The 13241-nt window shown below is 43.7% G+C and overlaps 1 protein-coding gene and 1 long non-coding RNA gene across 4 annotated transcripts in view; both read left to right on the forward strand.

Moving 5' to 3' along the window:
* Positions 1 to 12790, forward strand: part of LOC109322256 — a 15541-nt gene extending 2751 nt beyond the window's left edge. Inside the window, exons 2-3 of the long non-coding RNA XR_002104341.1 lie at positions 226 to 229; positions 12495 to 12790. This is a non-coding gene — a long non-coding RNA (uncharacterized LOC109322256). The remainder of the gene's footprint in view (positions 1 to 225; positions 230 to 12494) is intronic.
* Positions 453 to 12790, forward strand: PLAC8 (placenta specific 8). Of its 3 annotated transcripts, none has more exons than XM_019553275.1 (5): positions 453 to 526; positions 5904 to 6051; positions 7052 to 7176; positions 10971 to 11083; positions 12654 to 12790. In XM_019553275.1, the coding sequence occupies exons 2-4, from the start codon at positions 5940 to 5942 to the stop codon at positions 11073 to 11075; spliced, it is 342 nt and encodes a 113-aa protein (XP_019408820.1). In that variant the 5' UTR covers positions 453 to 526; positions 5904 to 5939; the 3' UTR covers positions 11076 to 11083; positions 12654 to 12790. The 3 variants fall into 3 exon arrangements, with proteins under 3 accessions (XP_019408820.1, XP_019408819.1, XP_019408818.1); XM_019553274.1 differs by having other exon boundaries at positions 455 to 526; positions 10971 to 11079; positions 12649 to 12790; XM_019553273.1 differs by having other exon boundaries at positions 455 to 526; positions 10971 to 12790.
* Positions 12791 to 13241: the final 451 nt, after the last annotated feature.

Here is a 13241-nt window from a genome sequence, read left to right on the forward strand (position 1 = left end):
CTCTGGAGAGCCAGGGGGGCTGCTGTGCCTTCTTGCTGCCTTTCCTCCGTGTTGGAATAGATTTAGCTTGTGCACTGAGGATCGCTTCCACTCTTTTATTCATTTTCTTTCACTCTTCCTTTCCCTTTAGGGAGTTTCTTTTGTACACTGCTAAGATTTCAACCAAGATCAGGTTAGTTTCAGTTTCCCATGATAGCTATTACAAGCACATTTTTTGTGTATAAGAAAAGTTTTGAGGACATGTATAGAAAATGCATCAAGTACACTGTATTAACAAATTCAGGTTTCCGAAGTGTTGCAAGTTTAGACTCTCATCCTTGAATCATCATTAACTTTTTGTCATGTAAAAACAGCTGACGGTTGTATCAACTCATTACATCAAGTCGTTACATCCTACCCTTTTATAACCACCAATGACAGACTGCGAAGTCAAGGGGTCAGTTTTCCATTAGCATAAAGAACACACATAAAGGAGTTGACTACCAAAGAGATTTCGATCTCCAGGAATAAGAGTACTCTACAAGTGGTACGTGCATGTTTCTTTGTTTAATCTGAGAGTGCCTCTGGCAAGATTTGATTCATTAGACATATGAAAGCTGTTAGCCGCTGAGGTGTTCATTGCTTGGGGAGGAAAGCTAGTAAAGAGTGAACATGTTCAGTTTTCTCTTAACAAATTAGCTAAGGCAGGAAAGAATAAGATATGAATGTTGCTAATTAATTTATTTGCTTACTTGATTCATACATTGCCCGTCCCAAGGGAAGTTCAGAGTAGCTTGCAATAGGAGAACAGATAACTTATAAAAGTTTAACAAGATTAGGCACCCACAATGAAGGGCAAGGAGGCTTTTTTTTTTGTCTGTTGTTGCTTGTCATTATTTGCATTGTATAAGCATATCTAAGTGGATACGTTGCAGAAAACTGGACAATACTTTTATTGAAAAATGCATTTGGCTGCAGTTTCAATTTGGCCGCCTGTGTTTCCAAATGATTAATGATAACAAAATAGGTATTATGTAGTGTTGAGGTTATGGCAGAATGGAGTTCCAGCCGAGCTGCTGAGTGTGACATGGTTACCTGCTTTGAGGATCTCCTGGAAGCCTAGGGCTGGGCTTGGGGAAGGGTCTGCCATGACAGCAAGGATTTGGGGACATGTGCCTGACAGTCAATCTGGTATGGTCTGGTTCTGTCGAAGGAAGGATCAGGCTCTGAGGGGCCCGATCCTTCCTTCTTTGGAGCTCTTGTGTCCCTGCTGTCTGGTGCAAGCCTCCCAGGCTGCCCAGTACATCTTGCTAGCTGTCACTGGTGCTGACCTGTGGCAAGACATACTCGGCAGCCTGGGAGGCTTGTGCTGAGCAGTGGGGCCCAATCCTTCCTTCCATGGAGCACTTGCATCCCTGCTACCTGGTGCATCTTGCCAGAGTTTAGGACCAGTGGCAGCTGGCAAGATGCACCAGGCACCAGGGACACGAGTGCTCCATGAAAGGAAGAATAAGTTCCCACTGCAAAGCTCCCTTTCCCTTCCCCCCCCGGTCCTGCCTCACCTGCCTGTGCCTACACTGACTTGGGTCTGTGACAGCCTAGAGCAGCTGAGCACCCAGCGAGTGCTAATACATCTCCCTGCAACGGGGGCACTAGTTGGGAGGGATGGGGGGGGCTGCGGGGTGCAAAGGTCTCTGGGGTGCCACCAGACAGCAACCTAAATTGAGACAGGAGGGAATCCAGTACTGAAGTTCAATAGACAAGTTTAACCTAAAATCGGTTAAGTCTGTAAAACATCCATCCAGGTCTCTCTCAGACCAGGATCCACCATTTTTAAACCAATCTATATGCTCTAAACTTCTCTTCTGTTATGGGTATAGACCAGTTTCTGACCACCTAAATGGGAAGAAGTGTAATGTCCGCAGCTGGCCTCAGGTACTGCAGTGATGAATGGTTTAAGTATGCATGCTCCGTCAAAATATGTTCTGTAGATTAGAGGAGAGTTTTTTAACTAGTGTTTTGAAGTTGGGGTTGTTTCTGAATTGGCTTGTACAGTCTTGTGGAGAAGAACAGTCTAATATTTGAACAGAATTAAATGAACTTTTCCAGATGTTTGTAACTCTAAGAAGAAACAAGAATTGATATATATTATCAGCCTTCTCTTATAGCTGTTCAATCATTTTAGCATCAGTGAAGAGTGTAACATAGGGCAGAATTTGGCCTGGGGTACTTTGAGTGAAAACACTACATACGTTTCTGATCTTCAGAAATTAATATTACTAAAATCATTTTTCAACTTGAAGCTTTGTTTTCCAAAGGCTGTTTGCTTATGTCTAAGCAAAAAGACAATTATTCTTCCATGGATCATTTTTCTAGCTTGACAAGAAACTCACATAAGAAAAAAGAACATGTTTGGTTTTTAACTTCCAGCATTTGCAGAATAATAAGGCAATCAGTAAGAAGTCATTGTTTATACTTCATGGTTAGCAATGAACTAGAGCCATGTATGAAGGTAAGTGTTGTCTAAACCAGCGGTTCCCAACCCCAGGTTGCAACCCAAATGAGGGTTGTGGGGGCAATGCCAGTGGGGCCACACAGAAAAGATGAGCTGCACCATGTGCTGGGAGCTTCCCCGACCCCGGGCCGTCACCAGTGCCACTGCCACGCTCCACTCCCAGCAGCAGGGCATGGAAAAATGGGGTTGGAAGCCACTGATCTAAATGAAAGTTTTCCCAGTCATACATGTGTTACGGACTATGGACCTTGAACACAGTCATATTTGGAACAGATAGAGCCTAGTTCTAATGCCCAGCCTTTGCATTCTGGCAAAATTAAAGGTTCTGTCTTCTGTACACATTTTATGGCAATACGCACTCTCTATCTGAAGAAAATCCCATGTGTCTTGGATTGTATTTAGGACACCAGATTAGACATTCAAAGCGCAGGGAATCATGTTATTTAAACAAAGTATAGCCCTTCAAGTCATGTCACAACAGAATCATGTTTTTGGGATGCTTAGAACATTGGCCACTAGTGGAAAAATGAGAAATGATATCAGATTAAAATAAAGATGTCTCCATTTCAAGCCTATTATTATTTGGAATGTCTATGTACAGTATACACTAGAATTCTGTCAGATGACAGTCCTGTTTTCTAGGAACTAACGTCCTGGTTTTAGGAGACAAGAGCAGAGGAAACCCAGGTTAACAGAATACAGCAGTGGGTAAGGAAATACCAGCAGTCAAGAAAGTCAGCAAGGAAGTTACCATATTTTTCATGTGAATGGCATTGTATTAGGTCAAGTTATTTAGTCATAACATATCAGAATACAGATCTCATTCTGCTCCTTTGTATTACTATAAAACCATCATTGCTGCATTTTCACAGCTGATATATTTCAGACATTTTATTCCTTTGTAATATATGCCATAACAGTCTACTAAGAATATCTTTATTTTGAAATTCCAGCAAATGAGGGAGCTTTCATGGGACTTGGCCTTTGATAAAGAAGGAACTGTTCTTGTTCCCTGGGACAGAATATGTTGCTTCCTGATAAGCTTAAAGGATGTTGTAGGTTGCTAGGTCTGTGGTTTAGTTTTTGTTTGTGATGCTTTGCAAAGAATGTGGGGAGGCTGCAGGTTTTGAATCGGACACAAGCTTTTCAGCTAAGCATGACAGAGGCCTTTTGCTTTGGCCATTGCCTACTGAACCTAAATAAGGACTCAAGGGTGACCAAGGCAAAAGGTTAAAAAAGCTCAGCAGCCAGCAAGCGGGGGAGTCCCATGACAAAAAGTACGGTAAACAGAGGAGTTTTTGCATGGGAGCTACAAGCATGGGCTTTTTTTAACAAGTAGGGGCAAGGAAAAGAAAGCAGGTGTAACCTGCGCGTTACTCCAAGAGGTACCCCCTCTCCAACTGAAGGGATCAGAGCAGGTGCACAAGCACTGTGGGAAGTGTAGGGACCCTCCTTCCCCTATAGAGCAGAGCCAGCTCACCAATGGGGACTTAACCATATACCTTTTAAATGAGGGAAACAGTAGTGGGAATATAAAATGTAGAAACCAGAGGGTATAGGGGACATTACAACACCTCAAGGGGGCAGGATTCAATAAAGGTTAGGCACTTACATATTCATTCATTTGAGAAAAGACAGGTTTAACAAAATATAAAACACAAACAGAACAAAAATACTGGTTGGCGAAATATAAAATGCACAAAATACAAAATGTCAAATAACAAGAAATATAGGGCCTAGGTACCTGGCGGGGGGAAAGAGGGAAAACACAATGACCCCCTTCTACTGCAACAAGAATTTCTCCCTGTCCCTTCACTCACCCCAATTCAACCCAACTGGGTCTTGAACTTGGATCTCCCACACGGTACTGCTCTAAGCTACTAGGGGTTTTGACCTTCCAGGAATCCCGGCCTCATGTTGAGCTTCCTGGCCTCTGATTGGAGGAGCTGGAAGCAGAGCTGTGAACCTCTCAGGACACTGCTCAGCTTCTTACTGGAGCTGGGGACCTCTCCTGTTGGCTGCAGCTTCTCCCAGGGGATCCTGGAGCCCAGCGGGGAGCCTCTCCTGCCAGCCACACGCTGCACTGCTGAGGATCCAACTGCTGCCTGCAGGTCCCACTCCTTCAGGCTTTTCTGGGGCAACTGCTCGCGCCCTGCTGGCCCAGCTTTTTGAAACTCCTTCCTCTTGGCCCATTACTCATCTCCCGATTCAGCTGCACTGCCCCTTTTATTCCCCTCCAGGTGATCCAAGGGATCAATCAGGGGACATGGAGGGTGAGTCTTTGGGGCCTGATTGTTGAGGAAAAGGAATCCCAAGCCCTCTAATGATCTTTTATCCTTTCAAAACCCCTGGGCCAAATCACCACCAGCTAGCCCATCACACAACTATAGATATGGAAGCAGCAGTGGGAGGTGACTTGAACAGTGGAGAAACAGTGAACTGGATGCAGCAGCTGCAGGATATAGATCATCCTTGAGAGGGATACCTGCTGAAAGCTTTTTATATCCAACACAACTTTTGAGGGAGCTAATCAAAAGGAAGATGTGAAGAAAATAGTTTGGATGGGGATGTGAGGCAGAACTCACCTGGAAATAGCTATGGAACCAGTGTTCCTAGGAGAGCTGCTGGCCATTCAGTCTATGGCAAGCTTTCCTTTGAGAAATTAATTCCTGTGATGCTATGGGAAAATGTGATTTTTGGATGAAAAAAATTGACTTCATTCATCCTGGGTCTAATGCCATTGACTACAACTTGGCTCACTGCATCCATCAAAATGATCTAGGCAGGCAAAGTTCTTTGAGTAGATATGATATTTTTTATTAGACCAACTGTGTAGTTGGAAAAAAGTTCTTAGCAAGCTTTTAGGTGCAATTACCCTTTTTAGGTACACAAAGTCTCTGCTGTTCTGATACCAAGGAATGAGAGAAGCTAAAAGTGACAGGATGTCAGTGAGAATGTAAATAGGTAGAAATTAGGAAAACAAAAGGTAGAGCAGGGAAGGGAGGGGGAGAAAAGGCAGGCAGCAGGGGCAGGGAGTAATTCAAGGTAGAAAAGAGGTTATCTTTGAAAAAGGAAATAGCTGGAAATTAAGAAGACAAAGCACAGAAAAGTAGGGGAGGGGAATGGAGAAAGATGGAGGTGCAGGGAAGAGAAGTGTTAGAGATCAGGTCTGACAGGTCCCTGGTGAATCAGATGTCAGGCGGGTTGTAACGTGTCATAAATCCAATGCCTATATTGAGCCTATAATTTTTTAGCACTGTTTCGAGAAAATTGAGAAACATAGTACTGTTTTACAGACACGTATCACTTCCATAATTGTATCAGCATGATATTAGATGCCATGGCTGTGTGCAATGCGGTTAGTCACTAACACACCCTTACAACCTCTCCCCCTTTTTTTTCTTTCCAGGATATAAACTTCTGACCTGATCCACTGATATTAAAAATGGCCAACTCACATGCTGTCACAATTCAGCCCCAATTCACTGTTGCTACTAGTACATCAAGAAGTAACTGGCAGACAGGGCTACTGGACTGCTGCAGTGATTGTAGTGTGTGTAAGTAGATATACTAGTATGCCTGCCCTGCTTTGGCTTGCAGTGTCTTGATTCTTGTATTTGTCTTACTTAGGACCCTGCTACCTGTTCAAACTAAAGGTGGATAGAAACCAGCTGTAGAGTTGTTATACATTTTCAAGCACTAACCTTATAGCTGGTTGGCTCAGGTACATAAAGAGCCAACCGGTTATAAAGTTAGTGCTTGAAAATGTGTAACAACTCTACAGCTGGACAGTCATTTTTATAGTAATAATCACTTTTCACATGTGGCTGGTCTAGATGCACTATACAGTTAACCAGTTAGTTATGTGATAATTGCTTTGCACTTGCAGCCAGTCTTATTTTGCAGATCTGGCGAGTCTAAATTTATTGTGCAATTAATTAGTTAACTATGATACACACACACACAAAACTTGTAGCAGGTGCCTTATTTCTTTAAAGGAGTCATTTATAATGTTATTTCCTATATCTGCTGTGACATTGCTACTCAGCGATGATTCACACATATGCACGCACATGCACTCAGTGCAAAACCTCTTGTACTCCCACTGCTTTCAGGCATACCCCAACCCCATCCATAAAGCTATATTATTACTATTGTGTAGTTAGGCAAGGTCAGTGCTATGCCTCCTGCCCATGGTTCACTTGATCTACTTATATCTTTGTAAAAAAAATAGAGCCTTGTCTTTTAATAGGATTTGACATGAAACAAATTGTGTGCTTAGTTCATGCAAACAACACACACCCTTCTGGATAGTGGCAATATCCCCTTACAAAGTAAGAATATAAGAATCACATCTAAGGTTACAGCCAACATCACTTTCAGGTCATGTGGAGCCCTCTCCCTCCCTTGTGCTAGTTCTAGTTGGCACATTCCAGCTGTTTTCCTTCCATTTTCTAGATACTTTCACATTGCTTCTGCAACGAGAGCTCAGCATCAGCAAGAATGCAGGGGAAATATCCAGTGACCCTCATTTGTTGTTTTGTCTTATTTGCCCAGGTCTGTGTGGAGCATTCTGTTTTCTTTGTCTCCAATGTCAAGTTGCAAGTGACATGGATGAATGCTGCCTCTGCGGCTCAAGTGTGGCTATGAGGACACTCTACCGGACAAAATACAATATCCCAGTTAGTTACTATTTAATCATTTGTTGAACCCATGTTCAAAGTAGCAAATCACCTATTTAACACAATGGTTTACTACATTTTTTTTGTAGGCCAGATATAATTGAGTCATGTCTCTCTGGCTGCTAAGTGGCTGCCCTTATAGGTTAAATAGAGACAGTCAAAAAGCCTGAATCAATTTAATCTTCACAGGTTAGTCTAAGCCAGGGATGGGCAATTATTTTGGGTGGAGGACTGCTTACTGAGTTTTGGGAAGCCATTGAGGGCCGTATGACAGGCAGCCGGGAGCAGCTAAATATTAATTTTGTAAATTTTTAGGGACCTGCGGGCCAGATCGAATGGCCTGGCGGGCTGCATCCAGCCCACAGGTTGCATTTTGCCCACCCCAGTCTAAGCTGTGTAGTTTGAAACGATAAGCAAGTGAACATTCACTTTTGATTCTAGAAATGCTGCCATGTGCCTGCAGTGTCATGCCTGAAGCCAAGGGGCACTAGAGCATACCTCCCTGCTCAGCTGGAGCAGATAGCTTGGGTTTGCGGGGAAGGTAGGGGACTGTGGGATGCTGGGGGACTGTGAGTTAACTTGAATCTGGAGGGGTTCTGGGATAGAAGCTCAATAAACTGATTTAATCAAAATCAGTTAAGTCTGATACTACATCCATCCACATTTATCTTAAATTTGTTTCAGCCATTTTGAAAGTGATTTATGTGCACTGAACTTTTGTTGTGTTACAGATGTGAACTATTTCTGATCATGTATACTGATTTATGTGTAATTTCTGTCCTTAGCCATAATGTGAGAGGTAATGTGGTTTGGTCATTAGCACAGAACAGCAGCCTACAACCTTTATAAATAGGGATGTACTCAAATTGCAGAGCCTAGAGCCAAATTTCATGGGTTCACCATGGCCCCAGGCACCAATTTCACAGGCAGATCATAGCCACCCCCACCTTCCAACACCTCTGATTGGCTTGGGTGGCTGACAGACACATGGGAGTGCCACTGCCTCCTGTCCCGGGCTGGCCCCACTCCCTGCCTAGCCCTGGCCTGCACAGAGGGAAAAATAATCCCCTCTTCAGCCCTGTATGGGTGAGGGGACAGGCTGTTGCTCCCTCACTGCCTACTAGTCAGGTTACACTGTCCTCCTGACCCAGTCCTGTTCCCCTTGCCCCTCCACAGCCCTACATGTGTATTAACAACTCTCTGAAGAACCCTCCAGAGAGGTTCACCTTTTGAATTTGTGGCCTACTGAGGAGGAGAGTTAGAATTAGGGGGGCACCAATAAAGATTTTTTTGGGCTGATACCGATGGTTGTATTAACGAGCATTTTGGCTGATACCAGTACGATTGCCGATATGCAGCCTGGCAGCTTGGAGACTAGTGTCCAGCTGCTAAGTCTGTTGGGGGGGATGGGGCACAGGGGAAGGAAAGGGCACGGGCAGATGGAGGTTAGTATGGCAGGGGCAGGTGCTGCCAAGCCGGGGGGTGGGGAGCAGAGCATGGGATGGAGCCATGGCTTGTCCAGGGGGAATGGGGGGCAGCTCCTGCCACTGTGTGCACCCCTGAGCGGGATGGGGAACACATGCCCTCCAGATCTGTGCATGGGGTGAAGGCAGACTGCCTGCTGCGCGCTTGGGGCTGGAGGCTGCACCAGGTTCTTCCTGGAAGGGGCTGGGCCTGGGCTGTGCTTGGGGCAGGTGGCAGTGGTGCTGGAAGGGGAGCTACAGCCACCCCAAAATTTGCCATAGTCCCCCTCCCAGCACCACCAGCTGCCCCAAGTGCAGCCCAGGCTCAGCTCCCGCCAGGAAGAGCCTGGCACAGCCTTCAGCCCTGAGCATGTAGTGGGCAGCCTGCCCTTACCCTGTGCACAGATCCTGGGGTGCACATGCCCCTGCCCATACCTCCCCCAGGGTGCGTGCAATGGTGGGAGCTGTCCCCCAACACCCTCCAGGTCAGCTGTGGCTCTGCCCTGCACCCAGCTCTGCTCTGGCTGGGTAGTGCCTGTCCCTCCCCCTGCCCTACTCCCTTCTTCACTGTGGGGCCTTCGATCTGCACCCCCCCATCTCCCAGACTTAGTGGCCGGATGCTGCTCTCCAAGTTGCTGGGCTGCATTCCTGGCTACAGCTGCACCCATGCACACAGCGTTTACTGGTAACATCACTGACCACATCAGCCAAAAAAAGACTATTGCCGATAATGTCAATTTTCCTTGTGTCAATGCTGATATGGACCGATATACTAGTGCACCTCTAGTTAGCATGCTTTTAGGTAAAGGTGATCAACACCATTGACTGACAGTGAGGAAGTAACAGGTTTGTAATAAGATTAAGTGTCAGCATGATTGGCTGCCAAAGATGATGGATAGGCTAGGAACTGCCAGGGTCCATTGGATTAAAAGAACTTGATTGAAGTGTCCATGGGCATGTGCCTGGGAGGCCTGCGTGAGCATATGTGGCTATTCCAGACCTGAGCAAGTATTGAGCATTCCCAGACTTAATGTGTATGCTTGGGGGACAGCAAGAGTGATCTATCTTTACTTTGTAGTGTGCCCACAGATCCATACATGCTTGCTCATAGTTGCCCCTCTAGGGTGGGGTGAGAGTACAGGAGATTGCCCCTCCATGGTAAGGAGAGCACCTTGGATTGAAATCTCTTCTGCATTGTCAGGAGAGGAGAGGAGAGAAGTCTTTGTGTTGCTTAATAATGAAGGGCAGGATCTCTGCTCACCCATCTAAGCTCATTCATGGTGCTGCATCTATATGCTCTATCCTGCTGGACCCTTAGGGGTCTTCATAGTGCTGCTCTTGTGTGGCAAAGTGTTGCTTTCATGGTTCTGTATTCATCTGTAGATACTGTTCCTTTTGTTCATCCCTTAAAGCATTTAGAGTCTGTTTCTTGTTGTTGTATTTTAATAAATCTTTGCTGCCTCATCTCCTAATCTGTGATCTAATATACTGAGAAACCAAGGTGGGCACCCTATCCAGTACTGGTGTGGAAATGCCAGTGTTGGTCACCTTGGATAACCTTATAACCCATTGGTACCCATTTCTTCCTGGTTTCTTATTTGTCTCCCATAAGAATTTGTCCCAACTGGTTAGAGTACACTTCAGAAATCTCTGGTTCAACAAAAGGATCTGACTCTGGGAGGCAAATCTCAGGTACCACTACCCTACTTTGTGACCTTGTACTTAGGGAAAGAACATGAAGTATATGTAAAATAAAGATTATGCATCTCTGTAAATGGTTTTTATAACTATTTCATGCAATATACATTTCATGGACTATGCAAGCACAGTGTATTTGTTACTAATGTATGCCACTTTACAGTACAGCTGCGCTGCTCACTTAAGAAATAACCAATCTTCTCTGCAGAGGCATTGGTTATATTTTTCTTTCTCTCTAAATTAAATGGGTATCTGACAATTTCTAATGCAGCTCTTGAGGTACTTAAAACATATCACAACCAAAGCTATGCACCCTTTATTTAACCCAAACTAACTTTTTCACCCTGTCTTCATCGCTTATCCAATTCCCCCCTTGATTTATCAAACCCTGCTTTCAGATTTTTTTTTTCTCCCACAGGTTTTCAATCAAGATTGTAAGCCATATGCTTTTTCTTTCCAAGTGATATCCTTGTATTTCTAGTCAAACCCTGGTATGCCAGACCATCAAATAACAGAATTGCCTAAGAAATGTACAAAATCACTATGAACATTTATGTACGTATTACAGGTCAGAAGCTGGTCTTGTGAAGCCTAGAGCCTATGCTGATGATGTTTATTGTTTTTTTTTAACAGGGATCCATCCTTTCTGATTTCTTCTCTGCCCTCTGTTGTCCTATGTGTTCTGTCTGTCAGTTAAAGAGAGACATTAACAAAAGGAAGGAACAAGGAATCTTCTAACAAGGTTTGTTAAAGTTTTTTTTTAAAGTTCCTCAGGAGCAGTGTTTCAGTTAAAATGAATTTTAGCACAAATGGGGTGTAATGGAAAAGTCTGATGTAGAATCAGTAATATGCAGATGATAGTAGCATAAAGATATCCTCATCTATCCATCCTTTGGGTGATACTGAAGTCTTAGAAAATGTACCATCAGCTTATTTTAATGTGAGCTCTGTGCTACGGGGCCCACTGTAATATGAGATAAGACTTACTGTAGTGATTCAAACCAATCTAAAATAAAGCATGGGCATCACTACAATTGGCAGTCAAGAAACACAAGACCAAACAACGGCAGCTAGGATAATTACCACTGGCAAAGAGCCTTGTTGGCTAACCAAAGCTTTCCAGGCTATGTAATACATACAATGGCAAAGGCATGAACATTTGACCTGGTTTATTCCACAAAGGAATGAACCAGATCGAGAGCCAACAGAGACTGGGGAAGAAATCAATGGCTGTGTTTTACAGAGGCCCTGTGTGACTCAGTTCCTGAAGGTGGATTATGGAAAGCAACAACTGCCACAGCTGTACTGTATTCTAAGCAGCAAACATCTAGATCTGCTGTAGCAGTATAGTATGGGAAACAGCCATTCTCTCACCCCAGTGTTTTACTGTACCCTCTGAAGCATGTGCTGTTTTATTTATACTCCTGCATTTATTTATTTATCTATCTTTAAAAGAGGGTCTGAACCAATGTAGGACTTAAATAGAATTTAGGTACATTAGTCCAAATCTGTGTGCCTGAAAACCATTACTCAGCTGCTGCCTTACTTATGCAGTCACCTTCTTGAGAACTCTAAAGTCAAACAAGACTCATAGTCTCCATTCAGAATTAAACTGGTCTTGACTGAGCAAGGTAGTTCAGTGCCTAGCTCATTCAAAAGCTTGCTTGGGATCCAAAATCTAGGTATTCATGTGGCTAAAGCCCTTAAGGGGTTTCATCTAATATGCCCAACACCCTCAACAGAACCAACCTTCATACAAAACAGGAGTTGCAGTCGCCCTAAGAGTAGTTACAAGAGTAGCCTGAGAAGTGGGAGACCCAGATTCTCTTCTTTGCGACTCAACCTCATGTTTTACTTCCTTGGACAGCAGCTAATCAGCAGTCTACACAAGCTAAAATGCACAGGAAAGTTCCCCCCCCCCACTATATGGGAAAACTGTTCGGAGTTCCCGAGCCAAATACCACGAATACAAGACCCAGTGGTTAGGGCCGATCTGGGTGGTGTAAATCAGACTCTAATATAACCTTGACCAGAAGATTTTAGTGTAAACCAACAAAAAAGGCTTCACTCCAGTTTGCTTCATTTTTCCATTAAGACTGAATGCATCAGATCCTGTCCTCATACATTTGTAACTTTAAGACACATTTCTCAAATCAGTATTGGTCTACCTAGTGATGAGATTTGTTAAACATTCGAGCAATGCAAGGCTTTTAAAACTTCTACTTTTAAGTACAATTCATGGTAGTGTATATTGTTAATCATCTTAGTCTTCAGTGTTAGCTATCTTTTTGTCCCCCCTTGTCACTCCAGGGTTTTCTTCTGCTTGTTTCTGCATATTCAGTGTCTATACGCAAGAATACAAAGATCTACAGGAGACGGAAGCAAGCAAGGCAGTACTTTTGGCTTATTTGCTATGAATTACCAGGGAAAAATATAAAAGGTTTTTTGCCTCACTTGTACACGTGTTCTTTTTAAAACCACTTCTGCAGTATTAACCAGTTTTATTGTCCTAATGTGCTTGGGAAAAAAGTATTCCCTTTTTTTCATTAACTTGTTTACAAGGTTCATTAGCCTACTCTACATCTCTCATCTGTTCAGTGATTAGTTGCCATCCTAAACAAGAGACCAACAGTTATTTTCCTGTCCCCAGAACTGTAAGACAAAGTATTTCTTTTTGCAAAGCTAACACAGAAAACTAGCATTATATTGCAACACTTACATACCGAAATGCAAAAACCAGAAAGGAATGAAGTAATGTAAGTGAGTATTTATAGAACAAGACAACTCTAGAGCTGCTGAGTCTAACTGCCTTATTTCCCCTTTTATTGGAGTAAACGTAACTAGAAAAGCATGGTGCTTAAGGTTTCACAACACAACAATCCATAGAAAGTTCCAAGACCACAA

The sequence above is a fragment of the Crocodylus porosus genome, unplaced genomic scaffold, assembly GCF_001723895.1.
Source record: "Crocodylus porosus isolate Cpor-Errol unplaced genomic scaffold, CroPor_comp1, whole genome shotgun sequence".
NCBI lineage: Eukaryota > Metazoa > Chordata > Crocodylia > Crocodylidae > Crocodylus > Crocodylus porosus.

Coding starts and splice junctions, on each gene's coding strand:
- PLAC8 (XM_019553275.1), top strand. CDS start 5,940: ATGGCCAACTCACATGCTGTCACAATTCAGCCCCAATTCACTGTTGCT. Junction 6,052..7,051: donor CTGCAGTGATTGTAGTGTGT/GTAAGTAGATAT, acceptor TTATTTGCCCAG/GTCTGTGTGGAGCATTCTGT. Junction 7,177..10,970: donor GGACAAAATACAATATCCCA/GTTAGTTACTAT, acceptor TTTTTTTAACAG/GGATCCATCCTTTCTGATTT.